Source organism: Artemia franciscana, chromosome 14 (assembly GCF_032884065.1).
Source record: "Artemia franciscana chromosome 14, ASM3288406v1, whole genome shotgun sequence".
Lineage (NCBI taxonomy): Eukaryota > Metazoa > Arthropoda > Branchiopoda > Anostraca > Artemiidae > Artemia > Artemia franciscana.
In genome coordinates this window covers 8191254-8216794 of record NC_088876.1, presented here as the reverse complement: position 1 = coordinate 8216794, position 25541 = coordinate 8191254, and the positions used below count along the sequence as shown (strand labels likewise).

Genomic DNA, 25541 nt, shown 5'->3' with positions numbered 1-25541 from the left:
ATATTTTATTCCAAGTACTTGAATCTACATAGCCTTATGGTATCTTATTAATGAGGTCTGATTGATAACATAAGACAATTCAAACTTTTTTTTCAATATACTTGGAGTTTTGCGTTACAAAGAACGTATTTTACGGAAGATCATGGGGTTGCCAATTCTCGAAAATGTAGTTTTTAAAAATTAGGAGATGTCAGGGCAATTTTGTTGTTTACAATCTCCTTCAATGAAAATACCAAAAAAGGTATTTTTGATTGCGAAAATAAGCATTTTTCAAAATCTAAAGATGCAAAATATCTAGGAGGGACATGCACCTCTGTCGAGAATTATCGTGTATACTTAGAAATAATCTTGAAGATTATCTTGGGTGCAATATTTCCATTCCTCATCTCCACTTATTGATTCCGAACTTGCTAGCCCTCAGCTATATCATGGATTTTGTGTTGGCTTTTGGCTAATTTTGCTCAATGCTGGGCGGACGTGTAAAGGTATGCACCTAATTCAAGTAAATGTCGGTATTCAATAAAAAAAAGTAGTTTTCTTCTTTTTCGTATTCTTTTCCTACAATTAAAATTGTATATTTTTAAAACTAAAATTTATTACTTTTTCATCATTCATAGTTACTACCGTTTTCATTTTTTGGTCAAATCTTAAAAATCTCCTTTGAAGTTCATTTCAAAGTATTTGGATAATGTGTCCTTGTCTTCGCTACATGCGATTGCTTTTTCACAAAGACGTAGATAAACTGAGGAAACAAAGTACTTTACATCGTCTCTTTAGAGACCTAAAGTAATGTTTCGGCAAATTTAAAACAGTAAAAGTACCAAAAATGTTGCAGAAAAGGTCTCTGTGTGAGAAGGGAGGGGGGCAAAATATCTGTAAAAAAATAGAAAGTATAGAGAAAAATAACATGCTTTCATTTTGTTATATAGTCAATGCAATCATATCGGGCAATCTTGAAATTGAAGGCATTTTGATGAGGTTCTGGACAGCTGTTTGGGTAGTGAAAAAATTCCCAACCGTTCCAGCTCCCTCGTCATTAAAGCACCTAGGAAATCAAAGTAGAAAAAAATTGCCCCCTCCCCCTGGACAAACCCTAATTCTAATCATTCTTGAAAATAAAGATTTTCTAACATTTTTCGTTTGTTTGTTTCAAAGTTTTTATGACATTTTCGTCAGTGTTGTCACGTTAAAACTTTCAAATAAATAAGCAAAACTAATTAATAAAATTTGAGAACATTATTCATCAGTAGAAATTCTAACATAAGAAATATGTTTGATCCCAAAGACACAACTACACCTTCAAAGAAAGACATTCATAAGCTGTCTGGTGCCGTGTGGTTTCAGCTTATTTTGTGTGAAATTTCAACCACTTTTTTCGGCAAATTTGACGCCAGCTCCAAAATACACTTCTTGAGCTGCAGGGGGCATATCATACAAATACCTATTAATTAATTAATTCAAAATTATTTTGCTAATAAATAAAAATTTTGATAAAAATATGCCTGAAAACTTTATGGGAGACAAGGGGAGGTGATAATCAAGATTTTGCCCCAGGCGCCAAAGAAGCCAGAACCACCACTGTAGAGGATAAGATAATAACCAACTAAAAACTCTTCGAACGAGTATTGGTAAAAAAAAAAAAAAAGTAAAGGATACGGCATTAGACTTTACAGTCCGTATCGGCGGTGCTGATCTCCGTTTCTTGGCCCTTCAGCCAGGAAGTGCAATGGGGGGGGGGCTGGGGGCCGGCCATCCTGTGCTTTCGCACACCCTTCCTGTTTACCTTCCCCAGATTTCTCCAGGTACCCATTTCAGAGCTGGGTCGACTCTGGCTAAGCTTACAGAGTCACGCCACTGACCCCCGTCCCAAACTGAAGAATTGGGTACACCGGGATTCGAACCCGCGTCCTCTCAGACAAAGGATCCCGAACGAGTATTGGACCAAGAACATATTGTTTTCAATGCTTACTAATCTTTGAAGGAGCCAACATAAATACAATTTGTCAAGAATTGGAGGCACTACTACTGAAGGACTAGGGTAGGAGGAGACTTGGAAATTCGAAATGATATATCCCATAAAATGTTTGATAAATTAGAACCTAAAACACAAAAGAATTGTTTTGCTTAAAAGAACGTTTTAAAAACTACAAGGTTTCTTTATTTATAAACATAAGCAATTTCTGACTATTTACAATTTTTTAGTAGCATTTTTATACTGAATGAGTACTTAACCCAATATTGGGATAAATTCCTGCTTATTGTGCTTATAACTTCAAGATTTTGCCCCAGGCCCCAAAGAGGCCACAACCACCACTGTAGAGGATAAGATAATAATCAACCAAAAACTCTTCGAATGAGTATTGGACCAAGAACATATTGTTTTCTATGCTTACTAATAATTGAGGGAGCCAACATAAATACAATTTGTCAAGAATTGGAGGCACTACTACTGAAGGACTGGGGTAGGAGGAGACTTGAATATTCGAAATGATAAATCCCATAAAATGTTTGATAAATTAGAACATAAAACACAAAAGAATTGTTTTGCTTAAGAGAACTTTTTAAAAACTACAAGGTTTCTTTATTTATAAACAAAAGCAATTTCTGACTATTTACAATTTTTTAGTAGCATTTTTACACTGAATGAATTCTTAACCCAATATTGGGATAAATTCAGCTTATTGTGCTTATAACTTTTAACAGACATTTACTAAAAATAAATACTTTGATTTTTTCCAGATTCAAAAAATAAGCATAATTTTATACGGGGCTGCTACTGGAAACGTTGGAGCAACCCCCAGTAGCCCCTCAATGAGCAAGTGCAAAACCGACAAGCCGTATTAGTTACTAAGAATATTCTCTCCATCTAATGCAAGGTATCAAAATTACTGACTTAAAGCACTTTAGAGCAGACACCCCACACCCCTTTCGGGCTGTTTACAGCAACAAATTCGCTAAATAAAGCAACCAAATCAGTTGGTGAGTAAAAAACTTGTGTTTACTTTTATCCAAATAATTTTTTTATCATATTGAAATTCCTTGTCTCTGAACTAAAATCATTGTTAAACTGATACCAAAAATGTTAAAATTGTTGAATCGAGGAAGAGACTATTTCTAATTTAATCTGGTCTGGTCTTTAATACGCCTGCCAACTTTCATCGTCCTAGCTTATCTGGAAGTGCTCAAACTAGCAAACTCCCCTCAACTCCCCAAAAGAGAGCGGATCCGGTCCGGTTATGTCAATAACGTATCTAGGACGTGTACTAATTCTTCCCACCAAGTTTCATCCTGATCTCATCCGACCAAAAAGTCGATCAGAAAAAATCAAAAAATTTCATCCGATCAAAAAATTGTTAAAATAATACCAAACCCCCTTCAGGCTTTTTACAGCGACACGTTCACTAAATAAAGCTACCAGATCCAGTTGGTGAGTAAAAAACTTGTGTTTACTTTTATCCAAATAATTTTTTTTTTATCGTACCGAAATTCGTTATCTCTGAACTAAAATCATTGTTAAACTGACAACAAAAATGCTTTCAATTACTCGTAACACTTAAGAACTTTTAATGTACTATTCATAATTTATCTCTCCCACGACTGCCATTTATGATATCTCTCCCCCTATAAGTGTCACTCTTAGAAGATTGACCTTTTTATTGAATGCTTAAGAACAACTTTGAATTCTCAAGAAAACAACTTCAAGATTCGTCGCCTGTAGCAACAAAAAAGACTTTATGTTAAATTTTACAGGAGAGTAAAAATAGAACAGTTTTTTTTTTTTTAAACTGTTATTAAAACCAGTCACCTGCACTAGCAGGGTACTTCCTCCTCCATTGTATGCCAAAATTAATTTTGATATCAAATCAGGGCGAGGTTCGTACATAGGCCAAGGGCCTACTTCAACAAAATTATTTGGCTATATAGCAGGTGCGGTATAACGAACTCTTCATTCATAAGTGGACATATATATATAAAAAAAAAAGTAATAAACATAAAGAAAAATTATAATAAGCGAAAAAAATACCCAGGCTAAAAATAAGTATAAATATTTATTGAAAGAAAAACATACAAGAAAGTCCTGGAAAGCAAAGGGTATATTGCCAGTAGGAAGACAAAGACGGACAATCCCATGAGTATCTTGCCTGTACACACCAAGGCTTTCTCAGCGTTGAGAAATAAAGAATCTAAACCCCAAAATGTAAAAAAAGAAAAAAAGAAGAAATCTAGCGAAAACCACAATGATTTTAAATTAAAACAAATCGTCTTTTTCTTCCTACGGCCATTGGCCCGTTTTTTTTCAAGATTTCTTCTTTGGTCTTGCTATGGTATCGTAGTTCAGCTTTAGACCTTTTAATAATTATGTTCCAGTCATTAGGTTATTTTTTCGATAATTTTTTTTACTATGTCGCGTACATATGCAGGAGAGGGGGGGGAGTCATTCTTGCCCCAGTATCTCTATTTCTTTTTATGCTGATACATTTTTCATATAATTCGCCTCTTTCAGTGGATACTTTTTGGATTAGTCAGTTCTCCTCATAAAATAAGTTCATTTACAAGTGCGTGCCTTTATATCGTCAATTGAGTTAATAAACTTACAATGTTTAATGCGATGTTCAAGGTACACAGCAAACAGACCATAGTCGCCCAAACCAAATATATATATACAATAGGTTTATAGGTTAATAACGCATATAAGCGTATGTTTCGGATAATCCAGTTTTTATTGGTATTTTAAAAAATACCAATAATTTTCAATTGTTCTAATTGTACAGTTTGTACAGAGTGTAAGTGTTATGCATGCAAAGCATAAAAGAAGACTGGAATTTATTGCACAATTCAAAAAAATGAAAATGGGTAAAAAAAAAAGAACAAAGAAAACAGCAATATTCATAGATTTTGTTTTGCGAAGGAACTGTTAAGGCAACAAAAGAAAAAAAAGACCAAAAAGAAAAAATCCAACAGACAAATAACATTTTTGTTTTTCAAATAAAAACAAATCTAAAAGCACTGTTTCAAACGGTAATATGAGGCATATTTTGGGAAAAGCAGGTTTTACTATTATATTATATGTATTATATTATATTATATATACTATTATATTACATTTATTACATGAAATAAAATAGTAGGCCAGAATGACATTATATGTAGGTGCAATTACTCAAGATAAAATAAAATCTAATTAAAATAAATTCAATAGACTCCATTAGATTGAACTGATCAGAAAATGTATACAGTAATCGAACAGAAAGTAATCACAATTTAAATGTATAAAGAGCATACTGGATTAATTAGTACAATCTAGATATTACAAAGTTCTTCATATAGAGTTATCTTCATATAGAGGTACAGAGTTATGACATTCAATGTCCAATGCTCAAGATAACTGTATATGTTATTTTTTTATTATATATTTGTTTTCTATTATAGTTTTTTTATTTACTTTCGATTATTTTTATTCATGGTTGATTATAATAATTTTTGCTCTCAATATTAGAATTTTAACTGTTTACTCCTTCGTCAAAAACTTACTTTTGACACAATTTTAGCAAAATCGAAATTGGACATTATTACAAGTATGAATCCTCCTTGGAGCAATTTACAGACAAACTAAATTTTATTTCGGCGCCAGGTTATTACAACTAGTTTGTGTTCCAGGAGCAATTGATAAACAAATATAGATTAAGAACTGATAAGTAATGGACCCCTGCCTCTCATTAAAAACAATCAATATTTGATAGAGTAGGATATGTGAAGCAAAACGAGGATGCCTACATATATTTTTACATGGGGAGCGAAAACTCATAAAAGTATTTCCAGGGGGGGGGGCTAAGTTTCAACAAAAATTGTTTCCTTAGTGGGTAAAGAGACATTTTTAGTGTTCAAAAATTTTACTCTGTTAAAGTATTTTCGGTAATATAAGGAAGGGGCAGAAGCTTTCCATCTCTGTGGGCTATTTAGATACAGAGGATTCTCCTCGATTACTCTGTGTGTAAGAATACTATTTTTACAAAAACTACACAAAGAAAAAGATAATAGTACTCACTATTGATTATCACCATGGACTGATAAATCTTGAATTTCCATTACATAAGGATGGATCTAAAAAATTAAATATTAGTAACAAAAAAAAAACACTTAATAAATGGCAGCAAAGTTTATTTTTGAATTTCACAATTCAAATTTTTGAAATTCAACTTTTTTATTTTCACACTGAGTTACAATTTTTAATAAGAATGTTCTGTCAATTCATAGAAACACATTTGATGACAAAATCTTTGCTAATAAATTTTCTAGAGTGTCAAATATTCACCTTAAATCCTGCTTTTACAGCAAGAAATTGATATGATATTGGGATATATTTTTATCTGAAATTGAAAGTGCTGGTAAAATATTCCCAGATTCAAGATCGGGAAATTATTCTACCATTTTCGAATAAGATTTGAAAAAGTATAAAAGAAACTCAAGTTTGGGGGATTTTATATGGACTTCACAAATTATGGACTTTTAATTAATTATGGACTTTATTTTAATTAAATTATGGACTTTATTTAATTATGGACTTTACAAAACAGTACATTTATACACTATGTAAAGACAAGTTCGACAAATATACCCCCTCCCCATCCACAATAGAATTTCGAGTATACAACCTGAAAAGAAACATTAGTTTGGTGCACACAGGTCATACTTTCAGGTCAAACATCCAAGTGGAGTATTTTCATTCTGAAGCTGTTCCAAGTTTCTGTGGAAATCCTCTTGTGTGTATAAGACTGATCATTCCAAGAGACATTATTTTGCCACACTTCTCACTTAAACCAGAGTAATTATGACTATGAAAAGACCTTTTTCAAATATATGTCCCACTCCCTTCCAACTAATATCAATACTACTCATGAAGAAATTCTAGCTACACCCCTGAAAAAATATTGGGCATTGGTGTGCACAGGTCACATGTTTTTGTTCAATGGAATGGGGGTTCAAGATGTATACTTTCCTGATGGAATTACTCTCTTCCACGATATGTAATGTGGCAATTCTAACAGATATTAATGTAAAAAGATTGCTTATTTTTACAAGCTCTTATTTCGGTAATATCTGAAAATTGTACCACTGGCCCTTATAAGGTTGACCCTTAGGGGAGGATTAAGCTAAAAGAATTTTTTTAGAGAAGGGGAAACCTGAGTAAGTTCTATTTAAGACACGCTAGGTCTAAACCATGAATAGGTTTATTTAAATGCCACAACTTTTCAAATTCTTCTGAAAGTGAATATGTCAGACCAACCTAGGGGTCAATTCCCCTGTTTGAAGCCATGATTAAACAAATTTTAGAACTTTTTCTGTTTCATAATAATAATTTTCTTGAACAACGTCCCATATTGTACTTTACAAATCCTCAAGACAATTGAAGACACAAGACAACAGAATACGTTTAAGACGCGCTAAGTCTAAAACATGAATAAGTTAATTCAAATGCCATAACTTTTCAAATTCTTCTGAAAGTGAACGTGTCCGACAAACCTAGGGGGTAATTTCCCTATTTGAAGCCATGATTAAACAAATTTCAGAACTTTAATTTTTTCATAATAATTATTTTCCTTAACAATGTAGCATATTGTACTTTAAACATCCACAAGACGATTATACTAACTTCAAGTGACCACCATTTAAACTTGTCTGTGTTTCTAGCTTATAGAATTACAACAACTTACATAAGTATTAATGACTAACACAAATTTCAATTTTTATTGCTCTTATTGACGGTCCAATTGAGTTTGAAATGTTGTTTTTGAGACAAAACAACATTTTATGGTCAAATTGAACTTTCATCTCACTCTAGATTCAAAGATCTTTATTACTGTACAAAATATGTTGATTTTGTATTTTTATCCAACTCCGTCTGATCATAGTCGCAAGTGAATGCATCTTGATAACTCAACGGTCATTTTGAAATATCTTAATACAGCCTTTGAAAATGTAGCTCCCTGATTTTCAAGCTTTTGAAAAAATAGATTTCTACCAAAAATAATGTTTCAAGATTTACATAGAAATAACAGAATGAACTGTTACATGATTTCTTCATATTTGCTAAATCTGCTCAGCCATTTCGCAATAGAGAAAAAACATAGAAAAGAAGGAAAAAGCTAGAAAAAAATAAAATAGAAGAGACATAAAAAACAGAAAAATATATAGTGGTATGAACCCGGGAACTGTCCTAAATTTAAAAAAAAAAACCTTCAAGTATCATTTCTATCATAAACAAATTTATATTCTAATAATGCGACAACCTTGTTCAGTCACAATAACCCAAGAGTAAGCTACAACTTTTCTACAGGCGGGGTCATTTCATTTATCTTACACCAATTAAACCCTGTTAGTATAGTAAATCTAGATCAATTTCAGGGGTTACCTCAAACAAATTGCAATGGTTCTGATTTTCACATCATTCGAACCGGAAAACAAAATATTGTGCATAATAAAACAAAATATGTGCACCGGAAAACAAAATATGTGCATGTGAATGCTGTAAATCCATTTTCAAAATTTCTTTTCTAATCATACAAACTTTAAGTTAAAAAGAACTAAAGATTCTACCCCCTTTTTAAGTAAAATTGCAGCATAAATTAAGATTCAACAAAAACTGGATAAAAATCAATTTTGGATTATGGTCCAAATTAAATCCTAAGATCTGCCTTGCAAAGTCCTGCCATCTAAGAGATGTATAATCTCATGAAAATAGGCATGGTGGAAACGAATTCAGTTTTGATACTTTAATTAAACATTCTGAAGTTGTTGGAGCAAATAATCACAATTGCTAGTGCTTAGTAGAGTTCAAAGATAGCTCAAACTGCAACTCACTAGTAGCCATGCTAATAGACGTTTGTGAGCATCTGTAGATAATCATCTTAAATTCAACCTACATGCACCAACTGTTGTAGTAAAGAGCCAACCAAATTATTGGAATGACAAAGAGGATCTTCACAAGTTGTAAATCACTAAGCTCCGAAAGGATTTGATTCAACCAAAATAAGAGCTCGAAACATGCCACCAGAGTCGACTAGTCAGATCAAGCAATAATAAACATAAGATTTGTTTTTTAAATAATATACATAAGATAAGATATTTATTTTTATTAAATTCTATCAAAAGCCTCAAAGGGTCAAATTCAAATTTTGGAGTCATCAAAAACAATATAAGTAAAAGAAAATCATGAAAAAAGCACAAAAAGGGTCTTTAAGATGCATTAACCCAATCTTGAAGTTAAAATTTAGGATAGGCTTCCATCTTTCACATATCCTACTAACACATGTATAAGGATGTGGCAATTATATCTGGCTATTGTGTAACTAGGATATCATCCCAAATCTACTCCGGTTAGACAATTCCTAAACACTATAAGACTCTCCTCCCCTGAGTCTCTATATCATGCATGCCAACATTAGGCTGGATAATAAATCCTTCTTCCACCATATAGTTGGCTAACCCTAGCCATATAGTTTCTAGATTTAACATTCATCCTGTAACATTCTGGCTTACCTTTTCTATTCCAGTTGACCTGGGTTCTACAAGTATTGAATAAACGTCTGCTTACGAATCAACCGACTTTTTACATGGTGTCAGAGACCCTTTAAAAGTCATGGAAGCCAACGTACCATACCCCACAATGGACTGGTCAAGCGACAACCTCAAAGACGCATGGTCGAGATTCCAAACACATGCAACCCTCATGTTCCAAGGACCCCTTAGTGGAAAGACTGAAAAAATCCAGTGTGCGTTCTTGCTGATCTGGCTAGGAGAAAAAGGGAGAGACATTTTCAGTACATTTACAATATCTGCTGAATAAAGACAAAATTGGAGCATACATTTCCAAATTCAGTGAATATTTCAGCCCCCAGTCAAACACGGTGTTCTCAAGATACCTCTTTCACAAAAGAGACCAACGTGATGGTGAAACAATCGATCAGTACATCACAGAATTAAAGTTATTGGCTCGGAAATGTGAATACTCCACAACAGACTTGAAAGAGGAAATGATAAGAGACAGACTTGTATGTGGTATCTCCTCAGCGAGAGTCAGAGAGAAGCTCCTACAGGCAGGTTCAAATCTGACCCTGTCACAAGCAGTCACTATATCGAGGGCACATGTAGAAACCCAGGTGCAACTTAGAACAATGTCGCAACCTGGCTCGAGCAGCATCCACGGAGGCCAGGATGCATACATTGAACAAGAAGTTGACTTCATTCGAAAAGGCAAGAAGACGAACCAGAGTGCACAAGCTTATAAACAATGTTATTTCTGTGGCGAGTACTCCCCCCTGCACAAATGCCCAGCCAAAGGAAAAGCGTGTAGCAATTGCGATGAGCTAAATCATTTTGCAAAAGTTTGCAAAAGCAACAGAAAAACAGTAAACCTCATAAACCAGGAAGCATGTCGAAATAAAGATGATGATATCTTTATTGATACAGTGAACATTATTGATTCTGTTAACATGGACAAAGGTGAGGACCAACCCTATGTGAAGCTTATGGTGAATGGACGAGCCAGAATCACTTTCAAAATCGACACTGGCGCCCAAGCAAACATCATTCCAGAAAGGAATTTCAAGACCCTCAAGCCAAAGCCTGTAGTACGTGAAACGCTACAGATTCTTACTAGTTTTGGCGGCCAGAAAATACCTACGCTTGGAGTCTGCAACCTGACATGTACATACACAAACGACAGCAGTGAATCTCAGCCCTTCTTCATTTAAAAGATGCCCCCATACCAATCCTTGGCTTCGATACTAGCAGGAAACTCAACTTAGTCAAGCTGGTCCTCACAGTCGAGAGCTCAAAGGTCCAGAAATCAACTCCATTTGTCAAAGAATTCCAAGACCTCTTCCATGGTATTGGTCAGCTCGAAGAAAAGTGCCACATTACTCTGAAAGAAGGAGCTGAACCAAAAGCAGTGCCAGCTAGACGCGTCCCGATATCCCTCCAAGACAGCTTTAAGAAGGAACTCGATAGGATGGAAAGCCTTGGGGTCATAGAAAAAGTCTCCCACCCCACAGATTGGGTCAACGCTGCAGTTGTAATCGAAAAGCCTGACAAGAGTCTTCGGGTCTGCATCGACCCCCACGACTTGAATATGGCCATCAAACGACCCCATCATCCAATGCCTACATTCGACGAAGCTGTTTTGAAACATGCCGGCGCTAAGTACTTCACAAAACTTGACGCTCGCCATGGATATTGGTCGCTTGAACTTGACGAGGAGTCGTCCAAATTAACAACGTTCAACATACCATATGGCCAATACAAGTTCAAACGGATGCCGTTCGGCCTAATCTCGGCGCAAGACGAATTCCAGCGCCGGTTGGAGGAGGCTTTTGAAGGTATGAAAGATTTTTCAGTCATAGTGAATGACATCATCATATCCGGCCAAACCGATGAAGAGCACGATTCTAATGTGCGCAGCGCGCTTATAAGAACCCGCGAGAAATACGTGAAGCTCAACCTTCAAAAATGCGTGTTCGAAAGTGATAGCATCCCGTACTTTGGACACATAATATCGGAAGCTGGCATCCATCCAGATCCACGGAAGGTTCGAGCACTAAAGGAAAAGCGCATCCCATCGACGAAAGATGAACTTCAGACTGTCTTGGGAATGATGAACTATCTGGCAAGGTATATACCCAATCTTTTCTCACTGAACCAACCACTTCGCGAACTGGCAAACCAGCGAGAGTTCAAGTGGGAAGAAGAGCACAACTCAGCATTCACAAACATCAAAGAATCGATTTGTGACTCATTATCATTCCTTGATCCAACATCAGGAAACATCGAGCTCCAAGTCGATGCTTCGAAGTTCGGCCTTGGGGCTACCATTCTTCAGAATGGAAAAACTGTATCCTTTGCATCGAGATCGCTTAATCGCACCGAGCAGAATTATTCACAGATAGAAAAAGAATTATACGCTATCCTCTTCGGCTGCCTGCATTATAATCAGTACCTGTATGGCCAGAAATTCATCGTTGTGTCCGACCACAAACCTCTGCAAGTCGTCCTAAACCGCCCAATTTCGAAGTCGTCACCTAGGCTACAGCGGATGTTACTGAATATCCAGCCATATGATTTTACAGTGATATTTCGCCCTGGTAAAGAAATTCCTGTTGCTGACGCCCTATCCCGCTTATATCTCCCTGAAGAGGATACAGAAACGCAAATGGAGATCGAAGCGTACGTGCACTCTGTGATGACGCTTCTCTCAATAAGCCCGGACAGGCTTAAAAAGCTAAAAGAAGAGACAGCAGCTGATCATCAATTGGTTGAGCTCACTAAGACTATCCAAAGTGGCTGGCCCGAATCTAAAAGGTCCGTCCCCACAAACATACTCCCATTTTGGAAAGTCAGACACAAGTTAACAGTCATAGACCAGATCATATTGAAAGGTGATCGTTTGGTCATTCAAAAATTCTCGCAAGAACATCCTAGACCGCATCCATTCACCAAACCTGGGAATTGAAAAGACTAAGCAACGAGCTCGCTCTATTGTGTTCTGGCCAGGTATCACAAAGGATGTTGAAGAAAATATCAGACACTGCTATGCGTGTACCAAACATCAAAACTCGAATCAAAAGGAGCCATTGTTACCTCATGATATCCCTCGTCTACCTTGGGAGAAGATCGGTTGTGATCTGTTCTACAAGAGTGGAGAATATTACCTCATCACCGTCGACTATTACAGCCGGTTTTTCGAGGTAGATAGAGTCGGTAGCAATGCATATGCCCATCAAATCGTATCATGTTTGAAGAAACAATTTGCACAGTATGGAATCCCTAGCGTCCTCGTCTCTGATAATAGTCCGCAATTCACATCAGCTCTATTTCAGAAGTTCATAAAAGACCTGGAAATAGCTCACAAGACTTCATCGCCAAACTTTCCGCAGTCAAACGGACTTGCGGAAAGGACAGTACAAACAGCCAAGGATATCCTTACTAAGACTGATCTCGCAGGAGACGATTTCGAGTTGGCCATGCTCGAATACAGGAACACACCGGTCGATAGACTGGCTTCCCCAGCCCAGATGCTGATGAGCAGAAACTTGAGATCGATAGTTCCTTGCACTGGAGAACTACTCTCCCCAAAAATCGTTCATCATGGCGAGTTCGTGCAGAACCGAAAAAAGCAGCAATCACGCCAAAGGAAATACCACGACAGGCAGTCAAAAGAACTAAAACCCCTGCAAGTCGGCCAACCAATTCAAGCCCAAATCCAGGGTAAGACATGGCAGTCTGGTACAATCGTGAGAGCAGACAAGCTTCCCAGATCATACATAATCGAGACGAACGAAGGAGGAACCTATCGGCGAAACAGGCGTCACATAAAGGTGCTCTGCCATTCAAACAGATCACCTGATGCTGCTGAAGCTCTGGAAACCCCACATGGTGAATCTATGGGAAACCCACATGCCGAAGCTCTTACCTCGTCACCCATAACTGCGTTTGCTGCTCTCACCCCTCCACCTAAAACGCCTGATCTAAACTCACGGCCGACTTCCCATGATCTTAGACCAGCATTCCATACGCCAATACCTATACCAAGCACAAGTCGCACGACCCACGCGGATCTACAGGGTGATCCGTATTCAACCCGTTCAGGTTGATGCGACAAGCCTGTAAAGAAACTTAACCTGTAAATGTAAAGAAACCGTAGAGTGAGTGTAGTAGAGGTGAACTAGAGAAGTGATCCAAGTGCCTTATCGTATATGAAGTATGTATGAGAGTACGAAAAGTGTTAGAGAAGTGAGCCAAGCGCCTTCTCGTATTCTAAGAGTTAAGACTGCTAATCGTAGAGGTGAACTAGAGAAGTGATCCAAGTGCCTTATCATATTATGAAGTACGTATGAGAGAACGAAAAGTGTTTGAGAAGTGAGCCAAGCACCTTCTCGTATTCTAAGAGTGAAGACCACTAATCGAAAGAATTGGTCTGGTGATGCATGCCCGATTAAAGTGGGGTGGATTGGTTATGGAATAGTGTTATTTGTTGGTAATATATGGTATGGTTTTTGTACCAGCTCACTAGTTTGGAAAAGAGGAAGGATGTAACGTTCTGACTTACCTTTTCTATTCCAGTTGATCTGGGTTCTACAAGTATTGAATAAACGTCTGCTTACGAATCAACCGACTTTTTACAATTCAAACCCAGGCAACAAGCTGAAGCCCTTAAACTCAAGTCATAAATTTCAACTTAAATGGCATAACTTTAACCTCTAAAATCTTTAGCAAAATAGACAACAGATTAATTCAATAACAAATATCAAATGATTTAGGACATATAATGTTTGCAAGATGTATGTCTACAAACGTATACATTTGACATTAGGGTATATAGTAACACAGTTATGGAAAAAGATATAATACTATTTTACAATCTCAGGAGTGATGAGCATGTATTGATAGGCCTGAGCATTTCCAGTGCGTTTGAGAGACCTCTGGGGAACAAGGACACATAAAAAGACATAATAACTAAAGAGTGGAAGGTTTAGGCTCAGAATTTGTAAAAATCAAATTATTATCTAACCATTAAGGCTGTGATTAAGTGAACTTGAAAACATCAAGGTTCAAAATTGAAGTTAGGGTAGCCTTCTGTCTCTCAATTCTCTAGAGACCGTTGATTGTCAAAAGCCCTTCAAATAACACTTATTTATTGGCAGAAATATCAGGTTAATTATACCAGCTTGTCAATCTGGTCTCTAGGGGTGTTATTGGTGATGTGAAAACGATTCTTTCTGGCAAATTGTAAAAATTTCAGGTAGCTAAAAATATTTTATGGGACTGTTCGAAAACAGGAAAATACATTGAAAAATGGTTGCAATCATCTTACAGGTTACTGTCTTCTGCTCATGATAGTACCGATTTTGTTCTAAAAGCAATATCCTTCATAGAGTACACTTGTAAAAAGAGCTACACATTTTCTAAGATTTCTAAGCAATCAGAGGAAATAGAGCAAAATCCTAACAAACATTTTGTAGCTTCTTCAAGAAGCTATGACCTGATATTAAAAGCCGTTTCTTCCGCCAATGAATACTTGAGAACATTTTAAGTATAAACTTTCAATTTTAACATGGGATTTTCAAGTTCCATCAGTTCACTTAATTACAGCCTTAACAGGAGAAAAAGAGTTCAAAGATTAGCTCTTTTGTTATTAAACACTTTATTCTACAAGGATTTTGTCAACCAAAAAATAAACATTTTCTAGGCATATCTAAGGATATTTTGACTAACTTACAGGCTAAAATATGAACATACTCAACGTACCTTTCAATGCTCTTTGAGCATTTCGTAGCATTTTTCTCATTTAGCATTTCAATTAGACTATACTAATTACTACTATTGAATGAAATTTAAACACATGAGCTGAAAAAAAATAATCCAAAAAGAGAAAAAAAAATATGTCTTACTGAGAATGGGCCAAATTATAAGAATAGTTTTCTCTGAGAAAATTGAAGAAGACTAGAATTGGCAAGTTAAGCCCTAAGAAGAAAGAGAAGCAATATTTAATATTTTAAGTATAAAAAGTCTAAACAGCTGCATCTAGAAAAATTTAAAGATTTTCAAATTTTGGCTTGATTATTCAAAGCTGAAACTTCAATAAATGGTGTATTTCTTATTTTAGTTCTACTACTAAAAAACAAAGCAGCCATGTGCCACTGCTTGAACTCCATGCAGCTTGAAAATAGAATTGGCAACAGGAGCAATAAGTAAATTAATTTGCTATGCTGACCATGTTCTGAATCTAAGTTGAATCCTGCAATGAGTTGGTGATGTTTTTCTACTCTCAAAGCAGAATAGCTTAAGCTTGGTCTATATTTCAATTCTAATAAGTCAGAAATAGTCCTTTTTAACTGGAAGAGAGATATAATAAATTCAATCAAACTTGGGAATTCTTTGGTTCAACCTGTCAATCATTTTATCTATCTTGGTCTCCCTATAGGTTCATCCATGCACCACACCCAGTACCTCCTTATTGAACATCCAACATGCCATATTTCCACATCTTATGCGTCAATAATTTCCAGCAAGTTCAGATTCAACTGACCTTTGCTAGCTAGTCTTTTCAATGCAATAGCTCTCCCTCACATTCCGTATATTTCACCCTTTTGGAAACTGTCAACTATAACCAGCCATACAAAATACACTCAATCTTCTTCCATTTTACAAAATATTTACTCTGCCTCCCACCCAGGCCAAGCAACTCAAAAATTAAAATTGCTGACCCAAATATTGCAGCAGCTAGAGCAAAAGCTAAACACAATAAAAAGTGAATATGACTGCCCAGGAATGATGTTCTGTACTATTTCAGTAGTCTGTGCCTCTATTTATGGTGTTGTTGTTTGTTTTCCTTTTCTCTCTATGTCTTTTGCTCTGTCTTGTTCAAAACTGTGTATTTTTTTATGTCTGTGTCATAACCTTACATTGTGCAGTAATTTTTAATTTTTTTTACTAATTTATTGTTTATTTTGGTGCTTATAATTTCTGTTTGCGAAAGTTGAACCATCCCTGGTCATCAGTATTGGCCCAGTAGTTAAGATGTTTTCGTTGTGTTTTTTTTAAGTGTTTGTTTTCATGTTCAGTGTGTATTTCTTCTTTTTTTTTTCTTTTGTTTACCGCTCTGTCTTTTGCTTTCTTTGTATGATGGGTTTTCCAATAAGTAATAATAACAATAATATTACAAAAAGCAAAATGTGCACTGATTGGTATGTTCATCTTTTAGCTTGCAAATTTATCAAACATCACAAAATTTATCCAGTTTTCTTAGTAAAAACATATTAAAACTTCCAGAGTTAAATCAATTTTGGTGGATATCTGGAGAAAGCGTATTTGTGACTGGAATAAAATCACAGCCATGGGGTAAAGCTTCAATACAGGCTATGGCATTTCCATACCTACACAATAGTTTTATATCTTAAACTTAGTGTTGAAGTTTCCAAAGTCACCAGGCAGCAATAGCTGCAACTTAGTAAAAAACAAACCCTAGCCCATAGTAACTAAAGCTGAAAAATGCATTTCTAAGAAACTTTCTAGTGAGTACATTCTCCAACATTTCTGATTTGTAAATAAGAATTTAACCCTTTTGTTTTGAATTCTTAAGATATAAGGAGTGGCACCCCTTGAGGAAATCATATCCAAGTAAACAAGTGAGTATTTGCATGGGATTCTGATTAATGGATAATTTTTCTGGACTTCCGTTTGTTTTGGCTGTGTTTTTAGGCTGAAAAACCTTCCTAGCTAATTTATCTGTATGGGTTGCCTCCCTATAATAGCATAATATTTGTAGGCACGAATATAAAGTGATTTGGAGATAATAGGCTTGAGACTGGCTGTACAGGATTTCAGCTCTTGCTAATAGAAGAGCATCTCCAAGTAGTGAAAACCATGCTATGACCAAGATGGGCCCAGGATTGCACAAAGCCTCCATTCATACTGGAGGTTCCAGGGACTTCTTGCTGTCTGGTTCTAAGCTGGCTTAAGCGGTTTGGTGTAGACTTGAGAAGATGTGTTGGTCCTGTCCTGCACTACCATCTGGGGCCATTACTTTTCGTAATTTTAAATTTTATAGTAATTTTATATAGCAGTAATTTTATAATAGCTATCAGATTTGAAAAATGACATTATATATCCAGCACTAAAATTACAAAATATTATAAATGTATAATTTTTTTTCTAACCCATAGAAAATATCACTTCTGAGATGTTTGTAGATGATACATTGCAGTTTTTAAAATCAAATCAGATGAAATTATAAAACAGAAAATTGTTTAGAAACATTGATAAAATTGTGAAAAAAAAGGTGTTACTGTGATTAGCTGAAACTTGCTACATATTATAAAGTAAGAATCTCATCATTTCTAATATTTGATTTTTTATATAGCTTAGGGCTACATATAAGACAATTAGGCAGGGAGACAAGGCTGGAGATGAAAGTTTTACTGCTGATGATGAACACTGTATATGTGTTCAAAATATCCAGTTAAAATTTTTATATCTGTTCACTGTCGATTAAAAGGTTTCATCCCTATTTTGAACTGTTATACTTTTGTCATGGAAAGGCAGTGTGGTCTCTGAAGTTATCTGCTGGATATGAATTGTCAAAAAAAGAGTAAAAGCATTAAAATGAACAAAAAATTAGCAATCTAAAATGCCTCTGTTTTTAGTGTAGCATACTTTATTCTAGAGAACCCATTTTCTTAACCTTTACTGTGAACTGAAGCTGCATCCAAAATTTATGTAAATCCAAAGAATCTATACAAAATTTTAAGAATGTGTTTTTAGAAAAAATGTTTCAATATTTTCAGCTACAATGGCTAATTTTGATGTATGTCTTCTTAGATCAGGTATGGCTGAAATTTATTTTTAAAATAAAATATGTGCTGTATGGACTTGACTTGAGTCTTTCTAATGAAGAAATCAAGCTTGAGCTACTAGATGCATTAGAATGGCTAGTAGAATCAGCAACTGCAACTAGACTTGAAGAAAAGAAGGATCATGATCTAGTGGACAGTAAATCTGTCCTGATAAGCAGCCAAAATGATATAAAAGTTACTTTGTGCAGCCAATTAAGGTGGGTACAAACAATATAAGCCAAAACAAATCCACTGCACTATTTGTCTAACACATGTCCATACCAAAAACACCAGCAAGAAAACAATTCCTGCATGTCCACAATGTGAAGGAAATTCATCCTTTGAATAAGAAGAGAGCTGTTAAAGTAAGGTTGTCAGACCAAATGAGACTTCTGTACTATATGGTAGCAGCAAGAATTCTTGAGTCAGAATCAGTTCAAAGACTAGCAACAAAAAGGTCACTCCAGACCAAACCCCCCAAAAGATAGTACAAGTCAACCTCACAAAAGAGATTTGGAAAGCAGCAGAGGCCCTTACCAAAGACAGCAAATATATGGCATTGCACCTCTACCATCAATACAACAAACACAAATAAAAGGCACACAATCTTCTCAGCACAGACCACATGCAGCCTCAGAATCAAGTAAGTTGAAACAAATTGCAACATATTTAACAGTTAGCCATCTGATTCAATCCAGTAGAGAAACACATCAAAATCACAATACACACATATCAAACACTTCATGGCACAGCCATTTAGACTTCTGCCCAAATGATGAATTTCATGCCAAATGATGAAACTGAAGAATTTCAGTTCCTGAAAAGTGCAATAGCCATCCCTGTTTTATTCCAAAAAAGTGAAAACAAAGAGGCAGATGGAAAAGACTTGGTAAACCTAAAGAAAGTTAGCAAAGAGAAAAAAGCACCTCACACCCAAACTAGATGCAAACAGCAAGCAGATAGTGAAAAGTAAGACAGTCTCCTCTCCTTTGCAAGCGACAGTGATACAATTAATATGGTAAATCTAGAAGGAAATAATGGACCTTAAAACATTGAAAATCCCCCAGTGGAATGTGATTTCCTAAAACTCAACTAATAATTTTCAACATTTAGAAAGGGCACTAGCCCTTTTAATTTTCTATGACAACATTAAAACAATAAGGAGCAACATTAAAACTTAAAACGAACAGAAATTACTCTGTATATGAAATGAGTTGTCCCCTCTGCAATACCTTGCTCTTTAAAATAAAGCTTTTAATTATTTTAAAAAGTAGAATTGCAGCAAAGAGTCAAACTTTAGCGTAAAGAGCGAGAAATTGCAGAGGGGACAACCCATTTCATATACAGAGTAATTTTTGTTTGTTTTAAGTTTTAATGTTGCTCCTTACTTTCAGTTAAAAAAAACTAGTTTTTTTTATTTAATTTCTGAACGTTTTTGAATTAATGCATGTTTGATTTTGGCTCTCCGCACATAAATTATTAAAATGAAATTGTATATTAATTCTTTTTTTGGCAAAATGGCTTTCTCTTAGTTTTGATCAGACAATTTTGAGAAATAAAGGGCAGAGAAGGAGGCCTAGTTGCCCTCCAATTATTCGGTTACTTAAAAAGGCAACTAGAACTTTTAATTTTTAACGAACGTTTTTATTAGTAAAAAAATATACGTAACTTAAGAATTAACTTACATAACAAACTTTTATATTCTTATATTTTTATTATGTATACGAGGGGGTTTGTACCCTCGTTAATACCTTGCTCTTTACACTAAGTTGTAAGTTTTGTCCCAATTCTTGAAGAATGACCCATGAATCAGAAAGGCCATAGAATAAATAGTTGAAATTAATAAAAATACTTTAGCATAAAGAGTGAGGTATTTATCTCCTCCTAAATACCTTGCTCCTTATGCTAAAGTATTTTTAGAACCCCTCATATGTGTAATAATCTCTGTTTGTTTAAGTTTCAATGCTACTCCTTACTTTCAATTGAAAAAATGTTTTCATGTTTATTTTTTCATTGTTTTTTTATAGTAATGATAGAAAATCCTGTGCCCTTTTCATTGAATTTTTGTTCCCCCATGACATATTCCTCCAAGGAAAGATCCTCCCACATAGCCCCCTCCCCCCAACCAAAAAATCCCCCTGAAAATGTCTGCACACTTCCCAATAACCATTAATGTATGTAAACACTGGTCAAAGTTTGTAACTTACAGCCCCTCCCCCAGGGATTGTGGGGGAGTAAGTCATTCCCAAAGACATAGTTATTAAGGTTTTTGACAATGCAGAACAAAATGCCAATCTAAAAATTTTGATCTGTTGACTATGGGAAAACAATGAGCATGGGAGGGGGCCAAGGTGCCCTCCAATTTTTTTGGTCACTTAAAAAGGGCACTAGAAGTTTTCATTTCCATTAGAATGAGCCCTCTTGCGACATTCTAGGACCATTTGGTCAATATGATGACTCCTGGGAGAAAAAAAACAAAACAAAAAAAAAATAAATAAACATGCACCCATGATTTGTCTTCTGGCAAAATATACGAAATTCCACATTTCTGTAGATAGGAGCTTGAAATTTTCGCTGTAGGGTTTTCTGATATGCTGAATGCGATGGTGTGATTTTTGTTACGATTTTGTGACTTTTAGGGGGTGTTTCCCCCTAGATTCCAAAACAAGGTAAATTTTCTCAGGCTCGTAACTTTTGATGACAAAGATTAAATTTGATGAAACTTATATATTTAGAATCAGCATGAAAAATCCGATTCTTCTGATGTATCTTTTAGCATCAGAATTCTGTTTTTTAGAGTTTCATTTGCTATTGAGCTGGGTTGCTCCTTACTACAGTTCATTTCCATGAACTGTTTGAAACAGGTCCAGCTATCTTTAATAACAAACATTAGCAATCAATGTAGGTGGCATTATCTTGGGCATGGCATTAAGATGGGTAGTAATTGCTTACCAAACTCTATCCTCTTCTGACAACCAGAAGGATCAAGAAGACAAAGTCATCCTAGAAACACCCAAAGATGTTTGTACAGAAGAAACTTGTCAAATATAGAAGCATCCCTACAGCCCAAATGGGAGGATGTATGGCACATCTCCAAGATGACTGGAGACTTTTTTGTGGATGCCCTGGGCGCCTCTGGAGGCACGGAAGGAACAAAGGTTTAAGAGAACTATTAACCACAAGTTTAGTAGATAGGACTAAAATTCATAGCCATGAACTCTGTTTCATGGCCCTTCTGTCAGGAACTGCAAGGGGGTAGGGGTGCAATTTTTTGTACTTTGCTGCTTCCCAAAAAAATCAAGCAATAACATCACCTGACCCCCAAATACTTATGTATTGCCCCTACATTGCCCCTACATAAACCTGGCTTATTATGGATGACAATAATATATTCTTAGGAAAGTTTTAATGTGGTCATAGGCTAAGTAAAATTTATATTTAGTGCAGTGTTTTAACCAATAGTCATATTGACATTTTCTATTTTATAATGTTAGTTAGATAAAGAGCTTTTTGTCAGGTTTATTGTGTTGGCTACTTTTGAATATATAAGAAAAACTTTAAACTAAAAAAAGGAAAGAACCTACTAAGAAAAATAGCCTAGAAATTGTTGCTTTGTAGTGACAGCCTACATCACAAAAAGGTATTTTTGTCTTATAGCCACCACACTGAAGATCTTCTGCAAACATGAGACAATAACTGGTTTTCATGGTATTTATACTAGACAATATTAGCTTTGGGTTAGTGGGAAACCATATTTTAGCTATATTTTAATCAAATATTTAGTTGGTATGTTAGTTAGGTTAGTTTTGGTTATGTATTAAATATAATGTAGCTGCCTTTCAAAGTATTATATGTTCATCATATTTATTTATTTCATTATTTCATTTCAATAGCATTAACCAAACTTTACTTCTCAACAGAACTTGAGTGTGGTTGCAATAAGACACAATCACTCACCAAAATATATAACACACACATTTCATACCATATTATAGATCAACATATAACATATATAACCTATCTAGTTTCCATTTCTTCATTTTGTTGATGGTGCTTCTTTGACATTACAATTATTTGAAGAGGAGTCACATATGGAAAAATGTATAGAAAACAGATGAACTTGCAGTTTTCAACATAACTTAGCTAGGATGGAAGTGAATACATCAATTGATGCCTTTTTTAAGCTCTTACACTGGGGGAAATTAGGCTACATTTTAAGCTCATAAATGGGCTCAAAACAACCTGTAGTAACCAAAAGTTCAAAAATCTGTTTTTAAGAAATAGGCTTAATTGGCAAGTGAAAAAAAAAATGCCATCATAGCTGAATCAGGAATGGTAGTAATTATTTTCCTCAGCCTGAAGTGTTATTACAAAAATAAAATTGCAGAAATTAAAAAAAAGCCTGAAACCCCTAAAAAATGACTAACTTTTGCTGTGTTGTTAGTTTTAAAAGGTTTAAAGCCCTTTTCAGAAATTCTTTCAAAGTTATGTTAGGTTATAGCTACTTTAAAGGTTTAAAATGTAATTTCAAAATGTAAAATGTAATGCCCTCTTACCAGAATATTCTATTGAGGAACCTATGCAAAAGATAACTTGTGGTTGCCTTGATGTGGAGAGTTGACTGAAGTTACTTAATCCTAACAAATCTGTTGGCCCAAATAGAGTTCACCCATGAGTATTGAGTTATATGCATCTGGAATACATAATGAAATTGTAGAGTGGGTGCTTCAGTTTCTTTCCAGGAGAAAGTAAAGGGTAAAACATTAGGAAAAAATGGGCAGGTATTCTTTTAAGAAGGAGTGGAAGTACTAAGAGAAGTGCCCCAGGGAACCATCTTGGTACCAACATTATTCAACATTTATATTGATGACACACCAACTACAATCAAAAAAGTCTTTATGCTGATGACTCTAAACTCATTGGGCCAGTTGAGAGCCTCTATTCAGGGTGACCTATGGGTACTTTCCCAGTGGGCAGCTTTGTGGAGGCTTGAGTTCAATGTAAATAAATGTTAAACAATCCACTTTGGAAAGAAAAATGAGAAATGCCCTTATCATATATTAGGGATGAATAGATCAAGATAGACTATTATCTTGTCTGAAGCAGAAAGAGACTTGAGGGTCATAGTTGATAAAGAATTAAAATTCACTATGCACACACAGATAGCTGTAGCCAAAGCACTCTAAACACTTGGCATTATAAAAATAACAATCACTATGATGATGACTAAATCATATAAGCATTGGTCAGGCCTAATTTGGAATTTGGCATGTGTGTTGCTAGCTCCCTTGACAAAGATGACCAGCAGAAGTTAGAATCAGTTCAGACACAGGTTACAAAAGCAATTGACAGATACAAATGCTTAAACTAATCATCCTGTCTGAAGAAACTGAAACTACTTACTCTTTTCAACAGACAAAAAGGGGTGATATAATGACACATAAGCTACTGAATACTAACTGCCTAATAAAAAAAATAACTTAAACTTGACCAATCTGCCAGAATTAGGGGGCTTAATCAGAAACTAGGCATATATCAGAAGAGAGCTGTCAGTACACTATGCAATAACTTCTTCACTAACAGAATAGTGAGTTTTTTGAATTCACTCATCAAAGAAGCAGTCACTACCCTCAGTACTGCTGACTTTAAAAGAGCCATTCATGGAGAAAGGTTATCAAAGCTATGGTGAACTGAGTGGGATGCTGTTGAGACATTCAACCATTGTCATCACTAATCAGGAATTATACAAGATTTAATCCTTATTTAGCTGGACAATGCATTTTTTGGTGATTTTAAGGACAAAAGTTATCAAAAATTACAATTACTTCCACACTAGATAAATTAAACTGAAAACTGTAAATTTACCAAGAAAATATATAATTTGAGTAAAATTCTAGTTGAGTGACTTCTTGCTATCTCAGAAAGTGGTTAGGTTAAGAAAAAACTTTCAGGGATGGGTCTAAAGGCATGTTCCAGGAAGGTATTTTGATGCACCCAACTGTACTCCTTATCCCTCTAGGGGACCCTGAAATTTGCCTACATGACAGGTCTATACCTATTGAAATTTTGACAAAACAACATGGTAAAATTCAAGTTAATTGACTTCTTGCTATCTTGGAAAGGGAATCTTGGAATCTTGAAAATGAAACTTTCAGGAATGGGTCTACAGATTAAAGTATGTCCTGGGAAGGTATTTTACAGTACCCACCTCTACTCCTTCTCCCTCAAGTGGGCCCAGAAATTTGCCTACATGACAGGTCTATTACCTATTGAAATTTTGACAAAACAATATTTTACCTTTATTTTCAGTTACTAGTTTGCATTTTCTCTGCATTTAGTTCTGAAATGCAATTCTTATTATTTGAGTAGAATTTTGAGCCATATCAATATTTTTGTTTCAAAACCTAGCAAATGTATTTGTATATCTTTAAAACCTCATAAATTGGGATTGAGCAAAGTTGTGGAGCTGAAAACAATTTTGTTTATACTTCATTCAAGCAGAAGATATATTTTGCAAGGTTTCACCTTTATAACACATATATTTTTAAAGGTCATCAAAGGTCAGGGCCCTCTAGAGGGAGAAGAAGTGGAAGTGGGTACTTCAAGATACTATCCCAGGACATACTTTAGCCTTTAGACTCATCCCTGAAAGTTTCCTTTTCCTAACCTAACCCCTTTCCAAGATAGCCAAAAGTCAATCAACTAGAATTTTACCATAATTTGGGCTATATATTAGCACACTAGCAGGGGTGAGAGTAAAGTGCAGCACTTTTAGGAATGATATAAAATTTTATAATGTCAATAGTTGCTCCCAGCATTTTAATGTTTCCTTCTGAGGAGGAGTAGGCCTAATTGTAGTAGAATATAACCAAAAAATCTACCAGCTAGAGTGGGTCAGCAAGCAATGCTGGCAATTAGCCAATCATTTCCTTAAATAGATTTTTATTCCAAATATCAGATAGGCCTACAATTATACCTACATATTCCATACCATCCTTCAAAAGAAAAACTTCTCAAGCCACTTTAAAAATAATCCATAGAAGTCACACTCACAACCCAAGGATTTAGTTCTACCAAATGTACTCACAAATGACTAGTATAAAAAGTAATGTTTACATCTGAAAAGTCCTGCAAGCCTACGCACGTGCGTTGTTT

At 35.3% G+C, this 25541-nt stretch overlaps 1 protein-coding gene across 1 annotated transcript in view; it reads right to left on the bottom strand.

The window, feature by feature from the left end:
• The window catches only part of LOC136035277 (trithorax group protein osa-like), a gene marked incomplete in the record, with an annotated part of 231052 nt that extends 205561 nt beyond the window's left edge, over positions 1–25491 (bottom strand). The window contains 2 exon segments of the mRNA XM_065716958.1: positions 6047–6102; positions 25367–25491. Of these exon segments, the coding sequence (XP_065573030.1) occupies positions 6047–6102; positions 25367–25375 (65 nt within the window).
• Between the last annotated feature and the right edge of the window lie 50 nt (positions 25492–25541).